The sequence below is a fragment of the Microtus ochrogaster genome, chromosome 2 (assembly GCF_000317375.1).
Source record: "Microtus ochrogaster isolate Prairie Vole_2 chromosome 2, MicOch1.0, whole genome shotgun sequence".
In the NCBI taxonomy this organism is placed as follows: Eukaryota; Metazoa; Chordata; class Mammalia; order Rodentia; family Cricetidae; genus Microtus; species Microtus ochrogaster.
The window spans coordinates 14,640,525-14,660,202 of record NC_022010.1 but is presented as its reverse complement, the minus strand read 5'-3'; the positions used below and the strand labels follow the sequence as shown (position 1 = coordinate 14,660,202).

Genomic DNA, 19,678 nt, shown 5'->3' with positions numbered 1-19,678 from the left:
AGAGCTAGTTCCAGGACAGGCTCCAAAGCCACAGAGAAACCCTGTCTCGAAAAACAAAAAAATAAAAAAAATAAAAAAAAAATAGAGTGGCATATTATTTGTGTTTTAATAAACAAAGCTTGCCTGAAGATCAGTGCAAAGTACTCACACTAGTCAGCCCCACAGGCCAGGCAGTGGTGGCACACACCTTTAATCTCAGCAGCTACACTAGCTAGCCACAGAGGCTGGGCGGTGGTGCACGCTTTTAATCCTAGCACTGGAGAGGAATATAAAACAGGAAGAGGCAGGTCTCAGTCTCAATCTGAGGATTCGTGGAGGCAAGATCACCCATTTTCAGTCGGAGGTAGAGGGAAGAGCCAGTATCAATCTCTGGGTTTTTATTATTTGAACAGTATAATGTAGAAATGGAAACTTTTTATTTTTTATTAGTTTTAAAGGCAAGCCACTGCAAGTGACACAGGCTTCCAGTCACAGTTACTTGGAAAGCTAAGGTAGGGGGAATGCTTGAGCCCAAGAGTTCAAGACCAGCCTGGAAAACATATTGAGATCCATTTCTACAAATAAAAGACAGGGCTCAAGTGAGAGCAGATGGCCAGTAGACAAAAGCTTGATTTTAAAACAGTAGAGGAGTCACAGCCAGCGCTGTAGCCTGAACAGCTGGTCATGCCTCCCCCAACCTGCTTTTCTCTTCCTTTTTTTTTTGGGGGGGGGGAGCGTGTGTGTTTGTGTGTGTGTGTATGTGTGTCTGTATATGTGTTAGACGGGTTCCACGCCTGCTCTGCACTGACATGGTCAACACTCCTGAGTCCAGGGATTACAGACAGGTTCCACATCTTCTCAGCACTACATGATGCTGGGATGCGGCCTCGGGTCCCTCATGTTTCCATAGCGAGTGTTTCACTCTCCATCCACCCAACCCCCTCCTGAAGTTGGTGGGACAGCCACCCCAACACTGCCCTCCTAGTAGAAGGCCTGAGTTAACGCTAGGAAAGGATCTCTGTCTGAGACACCCTGGAGAACTGCCGTTTCCTCACTGTCTGCCAGGCTTATCCGTTCCCTAGGGCTTACTTACTGTCCTGAGCTACCAGCTTCAAGTTTGACGTGGTGCTGAACTATCTGCCATCCCAGAGACATAGCAGTCAGGAAGGAGGAGCCTGTGGTAGCCAAGTGTCAGCCTGGGGCTCCTGGTTCTGTCTTTACCTTCACAAGGAACAGCACTGCCCAAAACAACTCAGGAAAAGAAAAGAGCAAAGAGAAACTGTGGAGAAAAGAAAGACGGTTCTGAAGATAAGGGCCCTCCGCAGAGCCTGAGGCCAGAGGTGACCTCTGGAGATAACTTCCTCTAGGACAGACTAGGAAGTCTAGGTCTGTAAGTGTGTGAAGGTTACAGCCTAGATCTAACACAGAAATCAGCTATTCTGTTCTGTTTAAGCCAGCCTGAGTTATACCTGTCAACTCTGTCACCTATGATAAACGCGCCTATCACCACCGTGCAGGGCCTGTGCGGTCAGAGACCACAATGGACAACCGTAATAGCCCAGGAGAACTGCAGCCACCAAGATCAGTGTCCAAACTCCTTGTGCCTTCCTAAAGCATATACATGCAGAGAATGGCCCCAGACATGCTAAGAGAGCTAGGCATGATGGCTCATACCCATAATCCCACCATCTAGGAGGCAGAGGAAGATTAATGTGAGCTGAAGACCAGCCTGGGCTACAGGGTAAGACCTTGTCTCAAAATGAAAACAAAGGGGGAAAAAGAATACTGACAGAGACGGAAGCTGGTTAGCAGGCCCTGCTTTCCTGCTCAACATACAATTCTAGTCTGCAAGGATGCTGGAACTATCTAATGGGGTCTTCCTGCTTCCACCAGGAGATGCACGAGGACCAAGGGAAAAGAGAGGCAGCCTGGACGCAGTCAGAGCATACCACATCCACAAAAGGCTTGGAACGCGTATTACAGAGTCCAGGTGGGCAACATTATTTAAGAAAGCTGGAGCCGGACAGTAGCACACATCTATAATCTCAACACTTGGAAGGCTAAAGCAGGAGGATCACTGTGAATTCAAGACCACCAAACCTGGTTACACAGTCTTCAAAACCTAAAAGAGCAACGGCCCTAATTTTTCCGACCAAACTTTCTGACATGCCACGAGCCAGCTGCCTTCATCTCCCACGTGTGTGATTTTCAATCCAGTCACTCCGGTCCACACCCACTGGCATGGCCAGTGGTCATCAAAAACACAGATGGGGTCTGGTAGCACACACCTGTAATAACAAGGCTGAGGCAGGAGAATGGCAAGTCTAGACCAGTCTGGACTTTATCATGAGACCCTGCTTCAAACACAAATAAACACAAACCCCAAGAAACAAAACTAACTTGGAGGCTAAAGCAAAAAACAAAAACAAAACAGACCATAATAAGCACAAGTGTAGAGGAGGAGCAATCTGGACACTCATACAGATCCGACTGATAAAGACTTGATGGCAAACAGGTGGGCAGTTAACGGTTGGTCAGCTGCCTTACACTTTGTGTGAGTGACTCTCAGGAGTTCACGTTGGAAACTCAGTATCTCGGTACTGAAGGTGGGAAGCAGGCCTACTGGGAGGTATTTAGGTCTTCAGGGCAGACCCCTTAGGAATGGATAAACGTCTGCAGGGACTGAATTAGGTACCATGATACGAGTTGCTCTACAGCAAGATGTTCCTTTGGTTCTGCACACCCCTGCTTGGCCCCTCTCTTTCTACCACGTATTTCTACACTATGCTGTTGGACTTGACAGTCTCAAGACCAGGGACCAAAGCCACCTCTCCTCTGTAAAATTGCTAGGTGTAGGGTAGTCTGTCGCAGCAACAGAAAACACACGAAGATGCCCTAAGACTCAGCAGTTTCCGTCCCAAGACTCAAGAGAAACTGATACTCATAAAACCTGGTGCATAAATATTCATTGCATTATTCATAACAGCAAAATGTCCATCCGTGGGTAAAAGGACAAAACATGGTCATTCAATACAAAGGAAATGAAGGAAAATACAATTCGGAGCTACAGATTTGTGGTAGTCTGGAATTAGATAGTGGTGACGGCTGTAAAACATGAATATTAAAACAAAAAAACACTGAACTGTATACTTTAAATAGCATTTGGTTACATGGATTTTATTTTAACTTCAAAAAAAAAGAATATAACCCAGTTTGTAGAAAACTTACTTGGCTGGCATGTATGAGGGCCTTGGTTTAATTAAACCACAATTAAATTAATTAAATACCACAAATTAATTAATTACCTGGTTAATTAAATTGATTTAAAAGTGCCAATACCCCCAAAGAAAATAAGTCACAGGTTCACCCTCACCCCAGTTTTCATCTCCCCAAGGCTTCTCATCATATTCAACAGCCAAATCCAAATTTCCCCAGGGCCTCTAGGGCCCCGATGACCTGGCCCTGGGGCCTCTGCCAGCTCTTCTACCACTTTCTACTCTGTCATTTAAGTTGAAATGTCAAGTTTGTCCCGCTGGCCTTTTCCCCTGCTCATCTCACAGCTTAGACTATTCTTTTCCATGATTCATGTGTTTCTGTATGTATGCTGGTGCCTACAGAGGCCAGAGGAGCGTGTCAAATCCACCGGCGCTGGGTTACAGGTGGGTTGTGAGCAGCCTGACGTAAGCGCTGAGAAACAAGCTCAAGCCTTCTGAAAGAGCGGCAAGTGAGCCCGTCTCCAGGCACCCAGAGTTGATTGCTTCAGCTCAAATGAGGAATCGGCTCAAATGCCTTCCCTCATCGTCCCTGATGACCCCGCCTACAGCCCCACCAGGTTCGACCCATCACCCTGCACTGCTTCTACAAAGTCCTTTCCATCACTAGAAAGACGCATGGTTAACTTCTTTACAGACTCCTGTCCTAGAAAATAGGGCAGGGGCCTTGTCAGTTACAGTCTCAGCCTACCACGTAGGTAAGAAACGGCTTTCTAGAAAGAGTCGGGTACTGAAGGACTTTCTTCTCCCTGGTGAAGGCTGAGAGAGCCAAGCCACAGGTGCTCTCTGCAGGCTCTCAGAGGGTTAACAGTCATCTGCTGCACACCCAGTGGAAGCCCCACCCTAGGCCTGTCCAGAACCCTGAGGAAGCAGGACGCATAGTCCCTCCCCCTTGAACGCATCAAAGTCTTTTAGGGGTCATGAAGCACCCAGTGTTTACCCAGCAACCCACAAACAAACGCAAAGGGAGATCTGAAATTGCATTGCTGACGCCCGAGACAGAGCCTGGGTCCAAATCGCCTCATAAAAACTGTGCTGGCAAACACCCTCCCATACAGCTTCTCAGGACTTTGCGATCCGACTTGTTCTCCAGAATCAGACGGTTGCAGCTAACACCTGCTCCAACCTCCTCCAGAGAGGAGGTTCTTTCTAAATGGGCAGGTAGCGAAGACCGCCCCTTCCCTTCTCCTGCCCCACTGGCAGCACTTACCCACAAGGAGTTTGACGTCTCTGACTGTGAAATCAGGGTCTGGCATCCTAGAGAGAGACAGGCATGAATATCTGGTTACAAAATAAATAAACAGGAGCTGAAGAGATGGCTCTGCACTTATGACCTCCAACTGCTCTTCCAGAGGACGCAGGTTCAATTCCTAGCACCCACATAACAGCCCACAACTCCAACTACAGGGCTTCTGACATCCCCACACAGACATATGTAGGCAAAACACCAATGAACACAAAATGAAAATAAAAATAAATTTAAAAACTGGATAGATAAAATAAACCCACAGAGCTAGACTCTACCCTGGATCCAGGGGGAAGCCATTTTTTCCAAAAGGGGTTCTTTGCTCTATGCTGAGAATGAGATAAACCCAGAGGGAAACCTGGTAAAGCAGGAAGGTACCTTGAGGGAAGGCGCCCAGAATCATGGAGTATACTCTCTATTATAAAAGAAAGACTAGGGCTGGAGAGATGGCTCAGAGGTTAAGAGCACCGGCTGTTCTTCCAGAGGTCCTGAGTTCAATTCCCAGCAACCGCATGGTGGCTCACAACCATTTGTAATGAGATCCGGTGCCCTCTTCTGGCCTGCAGCCATACATGCAGACAGAACATTGTATACGTAATAAATAAATAAAAGAAAAAAATAAAAAATAAAAGAAAGACCAAAGCTGAGCCTCAGGAAGGATGGGACAGCACTGGCCAACTCTACAGCAAGAAAACTGAAGCGAGATGTCAAGGACCAAACACCTGCTTTAATTTAGGGTGTCTCTTTCCCTTTTAGAAAATACTTTCAGCCAGGCGGTGGTGGCGCACGCCTTTAACCCCAGCACTCTGGAGGCAGAGGCAGGCGGATCTCTGTGAGTTCAAGGCCAGCCTGGTCTACAAGAGCTAGTTCCAGGACAAGCTCCAAAGCTACAGAAAAACCCTGTCCGGAAAAAAAAAAAAAAAAAAAAAAAAGAAGAAAAAGAAAAGGAAGAAAGAAAGAAAAGAAAATACTTTCCAGCTGGGCGATGCTGGTGCACACCTTTAATTCCAGCACTTGGGAGGCAGAGGACAACCAGGGGCTGCACAGAAGGGAAAAAAGATTCCATACAGTATAGTATGGAAAACAGGGGAGACCATTTATACTCAGAAGGAACACATTTGGAGGACTCAAACAAGGTTTCAAGCCAACCTTGGCTACAAAGCAATTAACTATCTCAAAAATAAATAAATTAAATAATAAATCAAGTCAGAGTCAGAAAAGGGGACATCATGTCTTTATGGACTATGGCCTTTGCCTACAATCCCAGCACTTGGGAGTAAAGGCAGGAGGAACAGGACCTCAAGGTCATCCTTAACCACATGGTTAAGTATGAGGCTAGCCTAACCTCTCGGAAACAGAAACAAAACAAAGAAGTTACTGAAAGGCAGACGTGGTATCACACACCTTTAACTCCAGCACTCAGAAAGAGGTAGGAAGATCTCTAAGTCTGAGGCAGCCTGGTCTACATAATGAGCTCCAGGCTAGCCAGGACTGCATGGTGAGGTTGATGCTGAAGTCTTGTGCCTCTGGTAGGAATATACATGAAAGCGCCTAGTCATAGATGCTGCAGAGGGAGGCAGCCTATCCTTTCCTATCCCTGGAACCTGTTCTTCCAGCCTGCCTCACTCTCTCCCCAACCCAGAATGTTGGCAGTTCTTCTCCAGAACATAAGACAGACAGAGGCAGGCAGGGAAAGGGGAGAAAACACACACACCCTTCACAGAAAGAGGCCCATTTCCCACACATATTGGGAGTATGTTGAGAAAGCATGCATTCTGATGCCCCAGACTGGGTGGCCGGTCCCTTTACTACCTTCACTCTGATTTAAGCAGGCGAGGAACAATGCTCACTAAGAAGTTGCTATGTGGGATCAGGCTAGACCAGAAAGGGCTGGGAGATCGAACACTGCTGAAATGACCAGGCTAGACCAGACAGGAATGGGGGAGGTCTATCACTGTTTAACGCACTAGGACCTCTCTCCCCAGCTCCTGAAAAAGATCACTTTTTGGCAGTTTTTCTCCTCAAGCAGGTCTTGAACAAGGAGAAGCTGTTCTCAGGTCTTAGGAAAAAATCCTTCTGGAAGTGCTGAGGTGTGAGAAGACAGAAGAGAACACATCCCAAGCTAGAAATTCTGACAGGGAGGAGGAAGATCAGGGAAGAAGGGGTTAATTTAGCAACTTACTTGATTCCTAGTCCATCCTTGTCTCGAAAAACCAGGGGAACCCTGAGAGCTTCTCTCTGTACGTACTCATAGTTAAAATCTGTTTGGATATTTGAATTAAAAACAATTATTTGGTTAAGTTATTGAAGAGCAAATGAACCACAACCCATCAGTGAGGGGGGAAAAATAAAGAACAAGGCATATACACTGGATATAGGTACCAGCTAGAAGATAAAACCAAAATAAAAATAAAACAAACAAAAAAAAAAAACCTGTGGTGAAATAAGATAGACAAGGCAAAGCCAAACTGTATCCTCCATCAGCTCTTCTGCCTACTCATTCTCGGCATGCCCCACGGGTCCCAACTTGTCAATGAACAGCCTGAGGCCAGCGGAGGAGACTTATCAAGAACTCTGCGCTGAAAACTCACCAGCTACTGTTGAGAAATAGGGACAGACAAACAGGTCCCAAACAGAGTTGGGACAGGAGGACAGCAAAACTGAAGCATGCTACCTGGGAGGGTCTGAAGCCCCACAGAGACCAGGGAGGAGGGATCTCGTTGGAGCTGAACATCAGGGAAAATCTTATTGTAATATCCTGCATAGTGAAGGGGAGTGGGGAAAAGCCGGTTTCCCTGGAAACTATGTATTTGGTGCCAAAATAACTAGGGAACTGGGCACAGCTTTGTTGTCTTCCCATAGTGAAATGCTGCTGGAGCCCGTCGTATACTTGCTTCAGTTGGATAACCAGGAGGGATGAGCTAGTGAACTGTGAAGATGGAGCACAGGAAGACCCCACTCCCCGAAAAAAATTCATCAGGCAGTTTTCTATTTGCATGGTACAGACGCCCCCACCCACAGTATCCTACCCAAAGCCCCTCAGCCTTTGCCTCATTTCTTTCCTGCATCAATTCCCAAGCCAGGGGCTCTGACCCAACCATCTCCCTGACAATGGAGGTGAGAGGTGCTGAGACACACCCTCCTTTCTCCCAAATCAGCTAACACAAGGCAACAAGAACACAGGTCCTCTCCAAGCTGGTCAGAAAGGAGAAAGACAGTCCTGGAGCCAAGGAAGCCTCGGTCCCAGTGAAACAGTTCACCAGGGCAGCCCTGGGGGAGGAGGAGGCCAGAGCCACAGGCTCAGAAGAGAGAGAACAAAACCCAGAGCCTGGAAAGCCCTGACCCCAGAGGCTCAGATCCCCAGGGGCTCCCAGTGAATGGGGATTCCTCTGGATTTAAAGGAAGAGAAGTCTGAGAAGCTTCTGTTTTGAATCCATGCTAAAGGTTCCTTCTGCATTTCAACTCCTCCCTCCAGTTTTGGGGCCAGGTCTGAATTAACAAGCAGAACCCTAAGGCCCTCTCCTTTGAAAGCAGCCAGGACAGCAGCTAGAAGGATGCTTCCCATCCTTCCCTCATGGAACGTTCCCACCACTGACTCCCCACCAACCCCCACAGTTTCAGCTTCCACAAATGGGCCAGAGGATTGCTGACAGATGACCACCAAGAGCCTGCACACAGTATTCTCATAGGCTCTGCCAAGATCAGTAAAGTGGAGAGAGAAAAGGAGAATTAAAATCCCATTTATACGGAGAAAATAGAAATGAGGTTGGGGCTGGCACCCTGCTTTTGGGTGAAATTTCTTGGGGGAAAAATGTCTTCTTCCCTCCCCCCACTTCTCCCTAACTCCACCAGAGCCCCAGGAGGCGATGAGCACAAAAGAGAAACTTCAAAAATGCAAAGCCGGGACAGTCTCCTCTAGGGCTAACTCTAGGTCTCAGCCACTCAAGCAGAACCTGGAGGAGGGAGGCACTGGCCCTGCTGTCAGCTCACTGTGAGGGCAGGGGTTTCCAAGGGGGATGGGGAAACACAAAATGGAAAATGAATAATTGAAAGGAAACTTAAAAAAAAAAATCCAAACACTCTAGAAAGGCCTGGGTAAGCAAGGGCTGCTCCCAAAGCCAAAAAGATAGGTTCTGGGACCAGGGTCCACAAAGGAACCCCAGGACGCTGGCTGGGATGGTTCAGGGCTCCTAAAACCAAGCCTCAAACAGGAGCATCACCCAGCACATCTAAGAAACATCCTCAGCCACACCCACACCGTCAGTAGGAGAGGGAGAAGCCCAAAGCCAGGAGTCCCTCCAAAACCGGAGCCTACCCAGCTTCTGCTCCACACTGGGAAGGTCGGAGCACAGAGCTCTCATCTCAGGCATGGAAAAAGACCCTGTTTCCAGAGAGATACCTAAGTCTTCATTCAAACTGCCAAGGCACAGGGATTTTACCTTTAGGCCTGATCGGGTAATTCATCACATATATAACCTAGACCCCACTACTCAGCGCTAGAGGCCTCAGACTTGGGAGGAGGGTGTAGTGCCAACAACTCCCAACAGCCCACTTAGTCCCTTCTCCCATGCCGCAGGGCAGGGCCCTCGAAGGGGGAAAGGCACCACGGACCAAAGGCTCAGACTCAAGCCTCTAAGGGACTTAACCCTAACCGAAGATGCTGCTATCTCCAATCCCTAAGCCCATTCCAGTTCATAACCCTCAGGGTCCAGGATGACAGAGGTTTGTATGGGAGGTTTCAAGCATACGCCCTCACCCCATGTCCCAAGGACGTTCAGAAGGCTCCTGCCAGGCGCTGCACGTCTGGCAGCGAGCGCAGAGAGCGCAACCGGTTTGGGAGAGAAAGGATGCTGCGCTCACATCCTCCCTCAGTCCCAGTGTCTGTCCCCCGTCCCTCTCAGTCGGCTAGCCCCTTGGCAATGACCACCCTGATGTTAGTGATGGGTACAATCAGGGCCTAGGCCCACGCCAGGCCCAGCCCTCTTCCTGCTTGCCCTCCTCCCTTACCACCCCCCCACCCCCAGTGCTCGGTCTCGTTTCGTCACCGGATCCCCTGGAATGGGGGACGCGGGCGCGAAATACGAACCCAGCCACAGGCAGCTCCCTCCCCACGTGCGCGCTGGCCCTCTGCACAGACTGCAGCCAGGAGAGGGGGCACCTCACCTTTGCCCTCCATGGCATGCACGAAGTCCCCCTGGTACAGCTGGCTATGTAGCTTCTCCTCCAGGCTGAAGCCACGGACGCTGACGATTTCCTCCACGTCCGACAAGTCCTCGTTTTCGTCGTATCTCTGGCGGTCAATCGCACGCTGCGGGACCCAACCAGAGAACCCGGGACATTACTGAGAGGACTTGGGGGTCTTCTCTCACCCTGGGCCCACCACAAACAGGTGCAAGAGGCGCGCGCCCACTGTACCCCAGTATTGCAATCTGAACAACTTTGCGCAAATGCCAAAGATGCTGAAAAGCAGAAAAAGGGGCTCACACCCCCAAGGCCCAAATGTCTATACACGAAGCACTCCCTTCCTGCATCTTTTGAAGCCGTGGAAATGCTATTTGGGGGCTTTCCTTTCCCCTACCCCAGTGATGTCCAGAGCTTTGCCCGCTTCACAGGGAGCCTGGTTATGTAACCCCTAAAGGGGTTTCGGGGCATGAGCTGGCGGGGCAGATGTAGGCCCCGAGAGAAGCCGCCGCAGCGCCCGGCTCAGCGGTAACAGCAGCCCCGGCGGCCACAGCGGCCAACCCGGGAAGCCGGAACCCAGGGCCGGCGGCATTTCTAAAGCTGGAGCCGCTCCGGAGCTACAGAAAAGCTGGAAAGCTGAAACGGAAGGGTTGAGACCCTAGCCGCCCCCGCCGACCGACCGCTAGTGCAAGAAGAGGAGGAGAGGGGAGAAGGTTAAGAGCTTGGGGAGAGAGAGGCAGCTGGCCCACCACAAAGCTTCCATCAGAGACCCCAAAACGCACCAGCAGCTGCCTCATCTCCCCACAAGCGCGCGCGCACACTCACTTCCTAAGGAGTCTCCCCCACCACTCCCCGCATCCCTCTTCCTCCTCCCTCCGCCGCCCAGCTCCGAGCCCCGCAACCCCCCAGATCCCAGGCGAACCCCAAGCCCGCTCAGCCCCCTCCACGCCTTTCGGCGCGACCTCCTCCCCACTTAAAGTGTCTGAGACCCTGAGCCTCACAAGAGACTGGAGGAGTAAGCTGCTTGCTTCCTTTTGCATGCAATTTATTATTTTTTCCGGTCCTCTTGCAAAATACAGAAAAGGAAAGAAAAGGCAGCAAGAAACAACCAAAAAAATAAATAATCGATCATATACCAGATACAGATTTGGGGAAAAAAAAAAAGCTACACACCAATCTTCTTCCAGAGTCTTTCTCTGCCTCCATTTTTTTAGGAGAGTTCACCAATTAATTGTCAACACTCCTGCCCCCTGCATTTTGGCGGAGGGGGAGAGGAGGGAAGACTAAAGAAAAGAAACCAAAAAATAAATAAATAGAGCAAGCCAGAGCCGATATCTACAAAGTTTTGCACCAACACTTAAGCAGATCCGTTTGCAAAGTCCTAGGAAACCATTTTCAGCAGTTGTGGGGGGGAGGCGTCGACGTCATAATCCCCGGAACGTAAACATTGTTGCAGATCGCGCTCGGAGCTTGCGGCAGGGCTAGTTGGGGAGAAGGGGGGCTCGGGTTGGGGGTGTCGGGGACCACAGCCGTAGGAGGTGTGGGGCCAGAAGGGAGCCTGGGACGCACCCGGCGCCGTTAGCGCCTTGGCATCGCTGTTTTGTTGTTGGGTCACGAGTGCGCCTCTGCACGCAGGCGCCGCCGCCGCCCGGGAGCTGACTTTTGGAGGGTTGAGTTGCAGGCGGCGGGCGCATCCCAGAGATGGCGGGGCAGGGAGGGAGGGAAAGAGAGGAGGGGGTGGAGAGGGAGGTGCAGCTTTGCACGGATGGCCTCAGCGGGAGGCACGGAAATGCTAGCCGAGCCTGCTGGCTTGAAAGCCCCCGGGGCCTGGCACCCCCCAAAACGACCCCCCACCTCTGCCCCTGCCCCCTTTCTCGGATTACCCACGGCTTCCCCTTTCTTCCTGAGTCTACCTCACCTTATTACCTGTGCTGGCGACCTAAATTCAAAGTATTTTGTACGTATAATTTCTTTTTCTGATTTTGCTTTTATACGGCATGTCTAGGGGGGAGGGGCCAGCCTGTCCAAACCCCTATCCATTTGCGAACCTGCCATATGGAAGAGGTATCTAAGGGGCTCAGAAAGAAATTAGCGCAGCTCTGTATCCGTATAGACTGCATAACTTTTCTCCGGACTGAAATAATATGGGCATACACGCATAGGTACAGGAAATACAGCCAGTCCACAGCCTTTTCAGCTTGCAGCTGACCGGAAGACAGCCTTTCATTTATTCATTCATTCGGACAGCCTCAGTTGAAGAGCCTGAAATAAGAAGTTGGGCAAGAAAAGAAAAAAAGTCTCTACACTCGCTGAGAAGAGATAAATCGATATACGGGAGGGAAATACAGAATCCGAGTTAGCGTCTGTAATGCAACTCACATGTAGGAGAAAGGTAAGCTCTTTGTTTGGCAATTTAATAGTAAAGCGGTGAGGACGTTCGCGGCTTGCTGAGATAGCACACCTTGATTAAGCCATATTGTTTCTTAGCGGAGGTTGGGGCACCTCTGAATATGCACAGAATATCAGACCCCCCCCCATGCTCCTCCATCACCTTAAGTAGTGCTTGTGACTACTCCCAGAATTGGACCTGGGTGATCCTGTAAATACCAAAATGGACAAATCAGGTCCATTTTAATTATGAGAAAAGCTAGCCCTAAACTTAGTTCCCACCCAGCCTCTGTGTCCTGCAAGGCCTATGACATAGCACCAGGAATACTCTGAGACTCCTTAGATGATCCTAGGAGGTGCCGATTGCAGCTTCTTGCCCAGTACACAAGTTAAAGCACAAGTGTCTGCACATTGAGAAACCTCGATGCAAGGAGGTTATGAGTCTGGGTGGTTGTTCTTTTTATCTTGTCCCAGTGTCAACAAGCGTTAGCTCAGACAGATGTGGGGAGGAAGTGGCCTTGCCACCTGAGCTGAGCTGTGAGCCCTGACTCACCCTCAGAGATAATATACTTCTCCCTCCCTCACGTTAGAATGTCCGTCCCTTTTTCTGCCTGTGCCCAAAGCTAGTCTCTGAAGTTTAATTCCATCCACACATGTTAGCAGCAGAAATCTTTTACCTTGGCATGAGGCAACAAGCTTCCAACTTTGTCACCAAACTGAAATCACATCTCCATAGCTTCCAGCTGCACCCAGTAGGCAGTCTTTCTAACCATCCCTCTGTTGAAAACCTGGGACCACTGGGATGGAGTTTGGCTTAGCAACTATGAGGCCCTGGTTTCAACACCAAAAGTAAATAAATAACATGGATCGTTTTTATTTGCCCCCTCTTCTGAGAATCTTTTAAGGAAATGTCTTGTTGACTTGTAGGTCTGTTTTGTAAACAGATCAGAAAGGCAAAATCATTCACCCACAATCCCACAGCTTGCCCCTTTGGGGGGTGGGTTTCTTTTTTTTTGTTTTGTTTTGTTTTGTTTTGTTTTGTTTTTCGAGACAGGGTTTCTCTGTGGTTTTGGAGCCTGTCCTGGAACTAGCTCTTGTAGACCAGGCTGGTCTCGAACTCACAGAGATCCGCCTGCCTCTGCCTCCAAAGTGCTGGGATTAAAGGCCTGTGCCACCACCACCCGGCTGGGGGGGTGGGTTTCGAGAGAGGGTTTTTCTTTGACTTTGGGAGAACTCGCTCTCTGTAGACCAGGCTGGCCTCAAACTCATAGAGATCCGCCTGCCTCTGCCTCCCAAGGGCTGGGATTAAAGGCGTGTGCCACCACCGCCCAGCAAACAGCTGGCCCTTTTAAAATGTTCATCACCTTCATTTATGCTTCACAATGAAATAAACCTGGCTTAAAGGAGGGCTTGAATTGAGAATCAGTGCAGACTTAAAGCAAAACTGTCAAATGGGACACTTGGTCCTCCATCTTCCTCCCTAAGGCTCTTTCTCCCCCTTTGGCTTCCTAGAAACCCCCAAAATATTGGCATTAGGAAAAAGTTTAATGTTAGTCACCTTCATATAAAAGCAGTTAAGCCCATATATCACCTCCGGGCGTTTAGAGAGTGGGGAGGGGTTGTTGACTAGTCCCCTGATATAGTCCCCTCCCTTTACAGACCTCCAGGAAACCACAAACCTAAAAGAACGGCCAGCCGGCAGTTTGTTCCCCTTTGACTCCCCCAGAATGCCTACCCCTCTGCTGGGTCTAAGTGGTCACTCAGTAAACGTTGGACCCTTGATGGATCACCTTCTCCAGCGTATTTGCATTTTCTCTTTATCAGTAATTGGCAGATGAAAGGCTCTGTCCTCAGTTGAAAGAATTCCAAGCATTCGCTCCAAGTGGCAGAGGAGGTTATTTTGGACCAGAGGGGGAAGGGCCAGACCCTTGAGCTGTAACTTTGGCTGATTGTCCCCCCCAGGAGCTTAGAATAGGTGAGAGGAAGAGAAAAGATGAACTTTTAATGCAGAAAACACCAAGCCAGCCCCACTGGAAACAAAGTAATAATGACTTCCTGTATCTTCCTGCTCGGTCTTGTAAAAGGCCCAGTCGAATCCTGCCTGTCTGTGTTCTACTCATTGAGTCGTTCCCTCCATCCTCTGTTCAAAGACAGAAAACGTAGGAGCAACAGCTTCAGTTACACACACAGAGAGAGAACACGGACGGAGCAGCCTCACTTACGCATACACCACACACACACTGTGGGATGGGAGGAGGCAGACATGGTTTAACAGGATGACTGCGATTCTGGATGGAGCACTCATCTGGACCGGGGAAAAAAAACAAACCGTTCTCAGATCATTGGCTGTCCTCTTTGTAAGACAGGGTCTCTCCCGAGCCCTAGATAGCCTGGAACTTGCTATGTAAACTAGGAGGATCTCGAACTCTGCATGAGCCTCCTGCCTCTGGACTCTCGCAGCTTTCTAGCTCCAGGCTTTTAAGAACTTACAGTGTCTGTGGGCAAAGCCTTTCCTATCTGCCATCTCTTTAAATCTTAGCCAATTTCTCCCTATTTGTAGCTAAGGCTCAAAGAAACGCTGAGTTGTTTGACCACAATGATACTCTAGCTATAGGATTTGAACCAAGAGCTTGTATCCAAAGCACACAAGACTGGCCACTGTGTAAGCCTGCCTGTGGGATTATGACATAAAAAAGAGGAATATTATATACCTATGCTGTCAATTACAGTTGCCCTGATGTGTGTACACGTACGCACGTGCTCATGGGGTAGAACCCAGCTACTTATAATGATAACCAAGAACTCACTCTACTATTGAAATACACTTGGTCAAAAATATTCATATTTAAGCCGGGCATGGTAGTGCATGCCTGAGCAATATAATGAAAACCTGTCTCAAAATAAAAAAAAAAATTAATGGGCTAGAGTTCTAGCTCAGTGAGACAGCTCTTGCCTAGCTCCATGTGCAAGGCCCCGGATCCAACCCCAGAGCTGCAAGCAAGCAGAAAACTTAAAACAATGATGCCTTAGGGTGTTTGCCACTATTGCTCTTAAAGTACCTACCAGGCTATTTATGCATGAGTCAAGGTCCCATTTGACTTAGCATCTCTGTAATCAACTATCCCAAAACAGTAATTGAATGAATGAAGAGCCCATGGAGGCAAAGATCCCAGCAACGGTTATACGGGAGAGCTCATATGGTACAATGTGAATTCTGCAGCCTTAGACTTCAAAGCATTTGCTCCTATGCCTGTGAGCCTGGCCAGGTACCAGTTGGGTGGGGCTGGCTCACCTGCCCACATCTTAAAAATAAACGTCCAAGGGATGATCTGCATCCTATGGATAAACTCAAGGACCTGTCAAAAACACACACACAAAAAATTAAATCAAGGCTCTTGGTTTGATGGTCAGCAAAAGAAAATATATGTTTACATGGAATGACTTGATGATATCCTTAAGTAAAAATAAGATACAGAATACTCAATGTTGATCACTACTTGGGTAAATCAAAGAAGATCAATACTTATTCTTTGTTTTAACAAGACAGGGTTTCTCTGTGTAGCCCTGGAACCCACTGTGAAAACCAAGCTGACCTCCAACTCAGAGATCCCCCTGCCTCTGCCTCCCAATAGTTTGGATTAAAGGCGTGTGCCACCACAGTCTGGCTATATGTAACCATTTATATACATTGAATTTTCTTTGGAAAGACAACAATAGGCAAAGAAAAATGAGCAAAGTAGTTATTCTTCAGTACCCTGTGAAACTTTAACCACACGTATGTATGAATAGTGCCTGATCCAGATCTGAAGGATTTAATTTGGTTCTACATGCTGTAGTGACTTCCCATCTCTGTACCATGGAGGTGCACAACCTCAGAAATGGATGCCACGTTAGCGGTGTAGCTCAGGAATAGAGAGAGCGCTTGCTGGCATGTAGAGGCTCTGGGCTCAGTCCACAGCATGCCAGGGGCTAGAAGGGAGCAGGAAGAGAAATTAAACACAGTAAAACCTTGTGTGTGCAAGAGGCAGCACTGGCAAATCCTAAGACAAGTTTTATTCTACTTTGTATCCCTTTTAGAATTTAAAATCTACGTTGCTTTACTATATCAGCAGACCGAGCTGTTTCTGTTAAAATGGTTGTTTATTTTGTTTTTTAGTCCTCAGTCCCTTGTGGATTGAAGTCAAAAAGGAAAAACAAAACTGTACAAAGACTCTCAGGCCTGACCCTTGGGGGAAAGTTTAATGTTCTCCACAGAATCCTGCTTTTCGTCCTGTTTCCCTTTCTGTGTAAGGATGGGAAGAACCCTCGAGGCCACAGGTGAGTTAAAGGGTTAATGCTGTGGAGAGAGCCATAAAAGTTCAAAGATTCTTTCAAAAGTTGTATCTTGGGATTGATGGACGTGTATGGTAGCCAATGGAAATAAAAAGGCATGCATTACTTCATCATGCTCGGTTGTCACTGGTTGACAGTCCTTGAGGGATGGACAAGAAGGCTGGCAGTTAACCCTTTGCATGTTTTTTATTTTGAAAGATGAAGCAAAGACAGAAGAGCCTCAGAAAGTCCGCCCACCTCCAGGTGCTGACTTTGGTCCAACCCTGGAGGCAGATCTCTTCTATCAAAGGAACGTCAGGGAAGACGTCCTGGAGGAAAGTTTTGAACTTTTAAAGACAAGGAATCAGCTGACCTCGCTGAGTAGGCGGCCAGGGGAGAAGTTTGATTCACTTTTTGTGCTGTCAGAACAGAGCCATGGAGACATTTCCATTAATCTTGTAAAGTGATCAGTCACTGGAAGGATTGAATTGCATTTCCTGCCCAGAGATGTGGAGACAGATGACCTTTGCAGCAGCCCTCAGACCCCCAGTTCACAGCTGGAGAGGGCATGTGTCAGCATTTTCTGTCCAGTCTCACCCAGCCCTTTGTTCAGAACTCAAACCCTTTGTGCTCAGGCTGCTGGGGGATTTTGCAGTGGTTGATGCAGGTTTTTTTTTTTTTCCCTAACCTCCCACTTCTTACAGCTTCTGAGAAGCAAACTCTATTTGGCAGAAGATGGTATCTAAGAGCTGCCCCAGAGGGAGAACCAGAATAGACGTGGGGAATTTTGTGAAGCCACTTGCCCTTTAGGCAATAACCATTGTCCCTTCCTAGGTTTCCTGAACAGTCCAGGCAGAACTGGAGGGAGCCACAGTCCAGCAAATTCATAATGCCTCATGTCTAAGTGGCTCTATTAAAAAAGAAAGAGAGAAAGCAAGGAAACAAAGCTTTTCTGTGTCTTATTTCAATTCGAAGGCACTGCTAGAACGAAAAAGCATTTACATAAAGGAACAATGTAACCCTCAAGATACAAGGCGCTGGCCAGTTTGTTTGCTCACCTGTGCAATGGAAGCTGTAGAAACACTTGTCTCATGGGTACTGTTTGAGCCAGGGTTAGAAAGGGGTTCATCCAATGATGCTATTCAAATGAAACTGACGTTCTGGGTACCACAATCCTACCATTTTGATTTCTTCCAAGTTTAAGGTTCAAGGGGAGAGTCACCTGTGAAGGATGGAGTGGCCGTTTCCGCAGTCATAACCCCTCTTAGTCTGACCTCGTTGCTCTATGTATTTTGAGCCCTTTGACTAAACATTCTTGTCTCCTGCAGGCCTTTACACCTGCTGGTTCCTCCCCTCTGCATTTTATGCTGCTAGCCTCTGCCTCTCTAACATTTGGCTACTAGAATCTGCTTGGGTATCTTCTTCCCAGCCACCTTCTAGTGCTAAGCACATTATGTTGTTCTGAGGTTTCTCTAGCAGATAGCAAAATGCAAGGATATTCAAGTCCTATAATGGTGGTGTTGCCTTAGAGCTCCCATCCTCCAGGTATTATTTCGAGATTATTTTGAATGCCTGATACTTAATTGCTGTGTAAACAGTTGTTACAATATTGTTTAGGGAATAATGACCTGGCAGAAAAGATGCAGTAGAGGAGAAAAAAAATTTTTTGAAAACCCTATTATGAATTTTTTTTGTTCTCCCAGTGCTAGACAAACTCTTATCACTGAGCTATTTCCCCAACCCTTTTTCTCATTTTCTTTTGAAACTCTGTCTTCCTAAATTGTGCAGGCAAGCCTTCAGCTTGTGATCCTCACTCTCGGCTGGAATTACAGACCGAAGGCCCAGCCAGATGGGACTCCTTGTGTTATTGTTATGCTTCTCATTCTACATCTTTGCTTTTGTTGTGTGTGCAGATGCAGCATAGCACACATGGAAATCAGAGGACTCGAAGGAAGGAGCCCGTTCTCTTGGATCGGGTCATCAGGCTTGGTGGAAGGCATCTTTATTCACCAAGCCATCTTGCGCCCCTTGTTGGTTCTCTATTGTTGCTTTGAGACAGAGCCTCCCTGTATAGCTTTGGCTGACCTATGTTGACCAAGCTATCCTTGAACTCAGAAAGAAGCACTTGCCCTCAGCCTCATCAATGACAGGACTACAGCATAAACTAACACCTAACTCCAGGTGGAATTCTTTATGTTTTCTGAGGTTGGAGATAAAGTGCTTAGCGTGGATGGATGAGTTCCCGTGTTCAACCCCTAGGACAAAAGAGAAACTAATAAATAGGGGCAGGAAAAGCAGCGTAGTGGTTAAGAGTGCTTGGTGAGCGACGGTGAATTTTGACTCCTAACACCTACATAAGCTGAGCCTGATCTTACACACCATTACTGTGGGGAGTGGAGACAGGATTGTTGCAGCTCACTGACTGCTAGCCTATCAGGAAACATGAGCTTCAACTTCAGAGAGAGGGGGACCCTGACTCAAAGGATGAGATGAAGGATGAGGACACCATACGTCCTCCTCTGGTCTCAGTGCGTGTGTGCGTCCAAGCATCTGTCCATAACACACGCACACAATAATCACCCAATCCACAAATGCTGAACCTGTGGCAATGGTATCTTGTTGTCTCTGCTGTCACCAGACTGCCTTCAGATCAGGGAGATCCTCCCCCAGGTGCCAAGCTTTCTAGTACGGAGGACTGAACCTACAGCACAGACCACAGGTTCAACACGGATTGAACGTGACTTTGTGCATGATGGGCAAGCACCTGGCTGCGTCCCCATCCCTGTGTGTCTCCTCCAACAGCACCTCCGTCTGTTTACTTTAAAACTCTAGCTCAAATGGAGCCCATAACCCTACCGTTCTCCCCAATGCCCTCACTATCCTTCCCACAGTGCTTAGCTTCCTCTCCCTGGATAAATAGCTTTTGTAGGTGGTGTCGGTGACTTTAACCCTTTCCAAAGTGACATCAATTCACAGATCATTCAAAAAACATGAACTTGATACGCACACAGCAACCTTTACAGGAAACCTTCCATTCCCCTCCCTTCCTTCCCATGCCACCTATTCCTGGCAGAGAACAGGCTCCTCCTAGGGAGGATAGAATGCTCTAAAAGGGACAGTTGGCTCTTCTCCCCAACTCCAAGAGAAACTCAACTGTCTAATATCTGCCTCTTGTTATGAGTAAAAATTCCTTGCAAAAACAGATCTTGAGCCGGGCGATGGTGGCGCACGCCTTTAATCCCAGCACTCGGGAGGCAGAGGCAGGCGGATCTCTGTGAGTTCGAGACCAGCCTGGTCTACA

The 19,678-nt window shown here is 48.2% G+C and overlaps 1 protein-coding gene and 1 long non-coding RNA gene across 5 annotated transcripts in view; one reads left to right on the top strand and one right to left on the bottom strand.

Annotated features, from left to right (window-relative positions):
- The window catches only part of Kdm2b (lysine demethylase 2B), a 128,248-nt gene extending 116,869 nt beyond the window's left edge, over positions 1-11,379 (bottom strand). For 2 of the 3 annotated variants that reach the window (XM_005344431.2, XM_013350053.2), the window contains exons 1-4: positions 10,852-11,379; positions 9,661-9,805; positions 6,680-6,758; positions 4,462-4,508 (exon numbers count right to left, since the gene is read on the bottom strand). In XM_005344431.2, coding sequence (XP_005344488.1) covers positions 4,462-4,508; positions 6,680-6,758; positions 9,661-9,805; positions 10,852-10,884 — 304 coding nt within the window. In that variant the 5' untranslated portion in view covers positions 10,885-11,379. Of the gene's footprint in view, positions 1-4,461; positions 4,509-6,679; positions 6,759-9,660; positions 9,806-10,460; positions 10,476-10,851 lie in introns of those variants that run through there. The other variant, XM_005344432.3, reaches the window with a different exon arrangement.
- Positions 11,380-11,455: 76 nt separating this feature from the next.
- LOC101984507 lies at positions 11,456-17,676 on the top strand. 2 transcript variants are annotated; one of them, XR_003377783.1, is made up of 4 exons: positions 11,456-11,635; positions 11,926-12,070; positions 16,223-16,383; positions 16,597-17,676. It is a non-coding gene; the product is annotated as an uncharacterized LOC101984507 (long non-coding RNA). The 2 variants fall into 2 exon arrangements; XR_258162.3 differs by having other exon boundaries at positions 11,456-12,070.
- Positions 17,677-19,678: the final 2,002 nt, after the last annotated feature.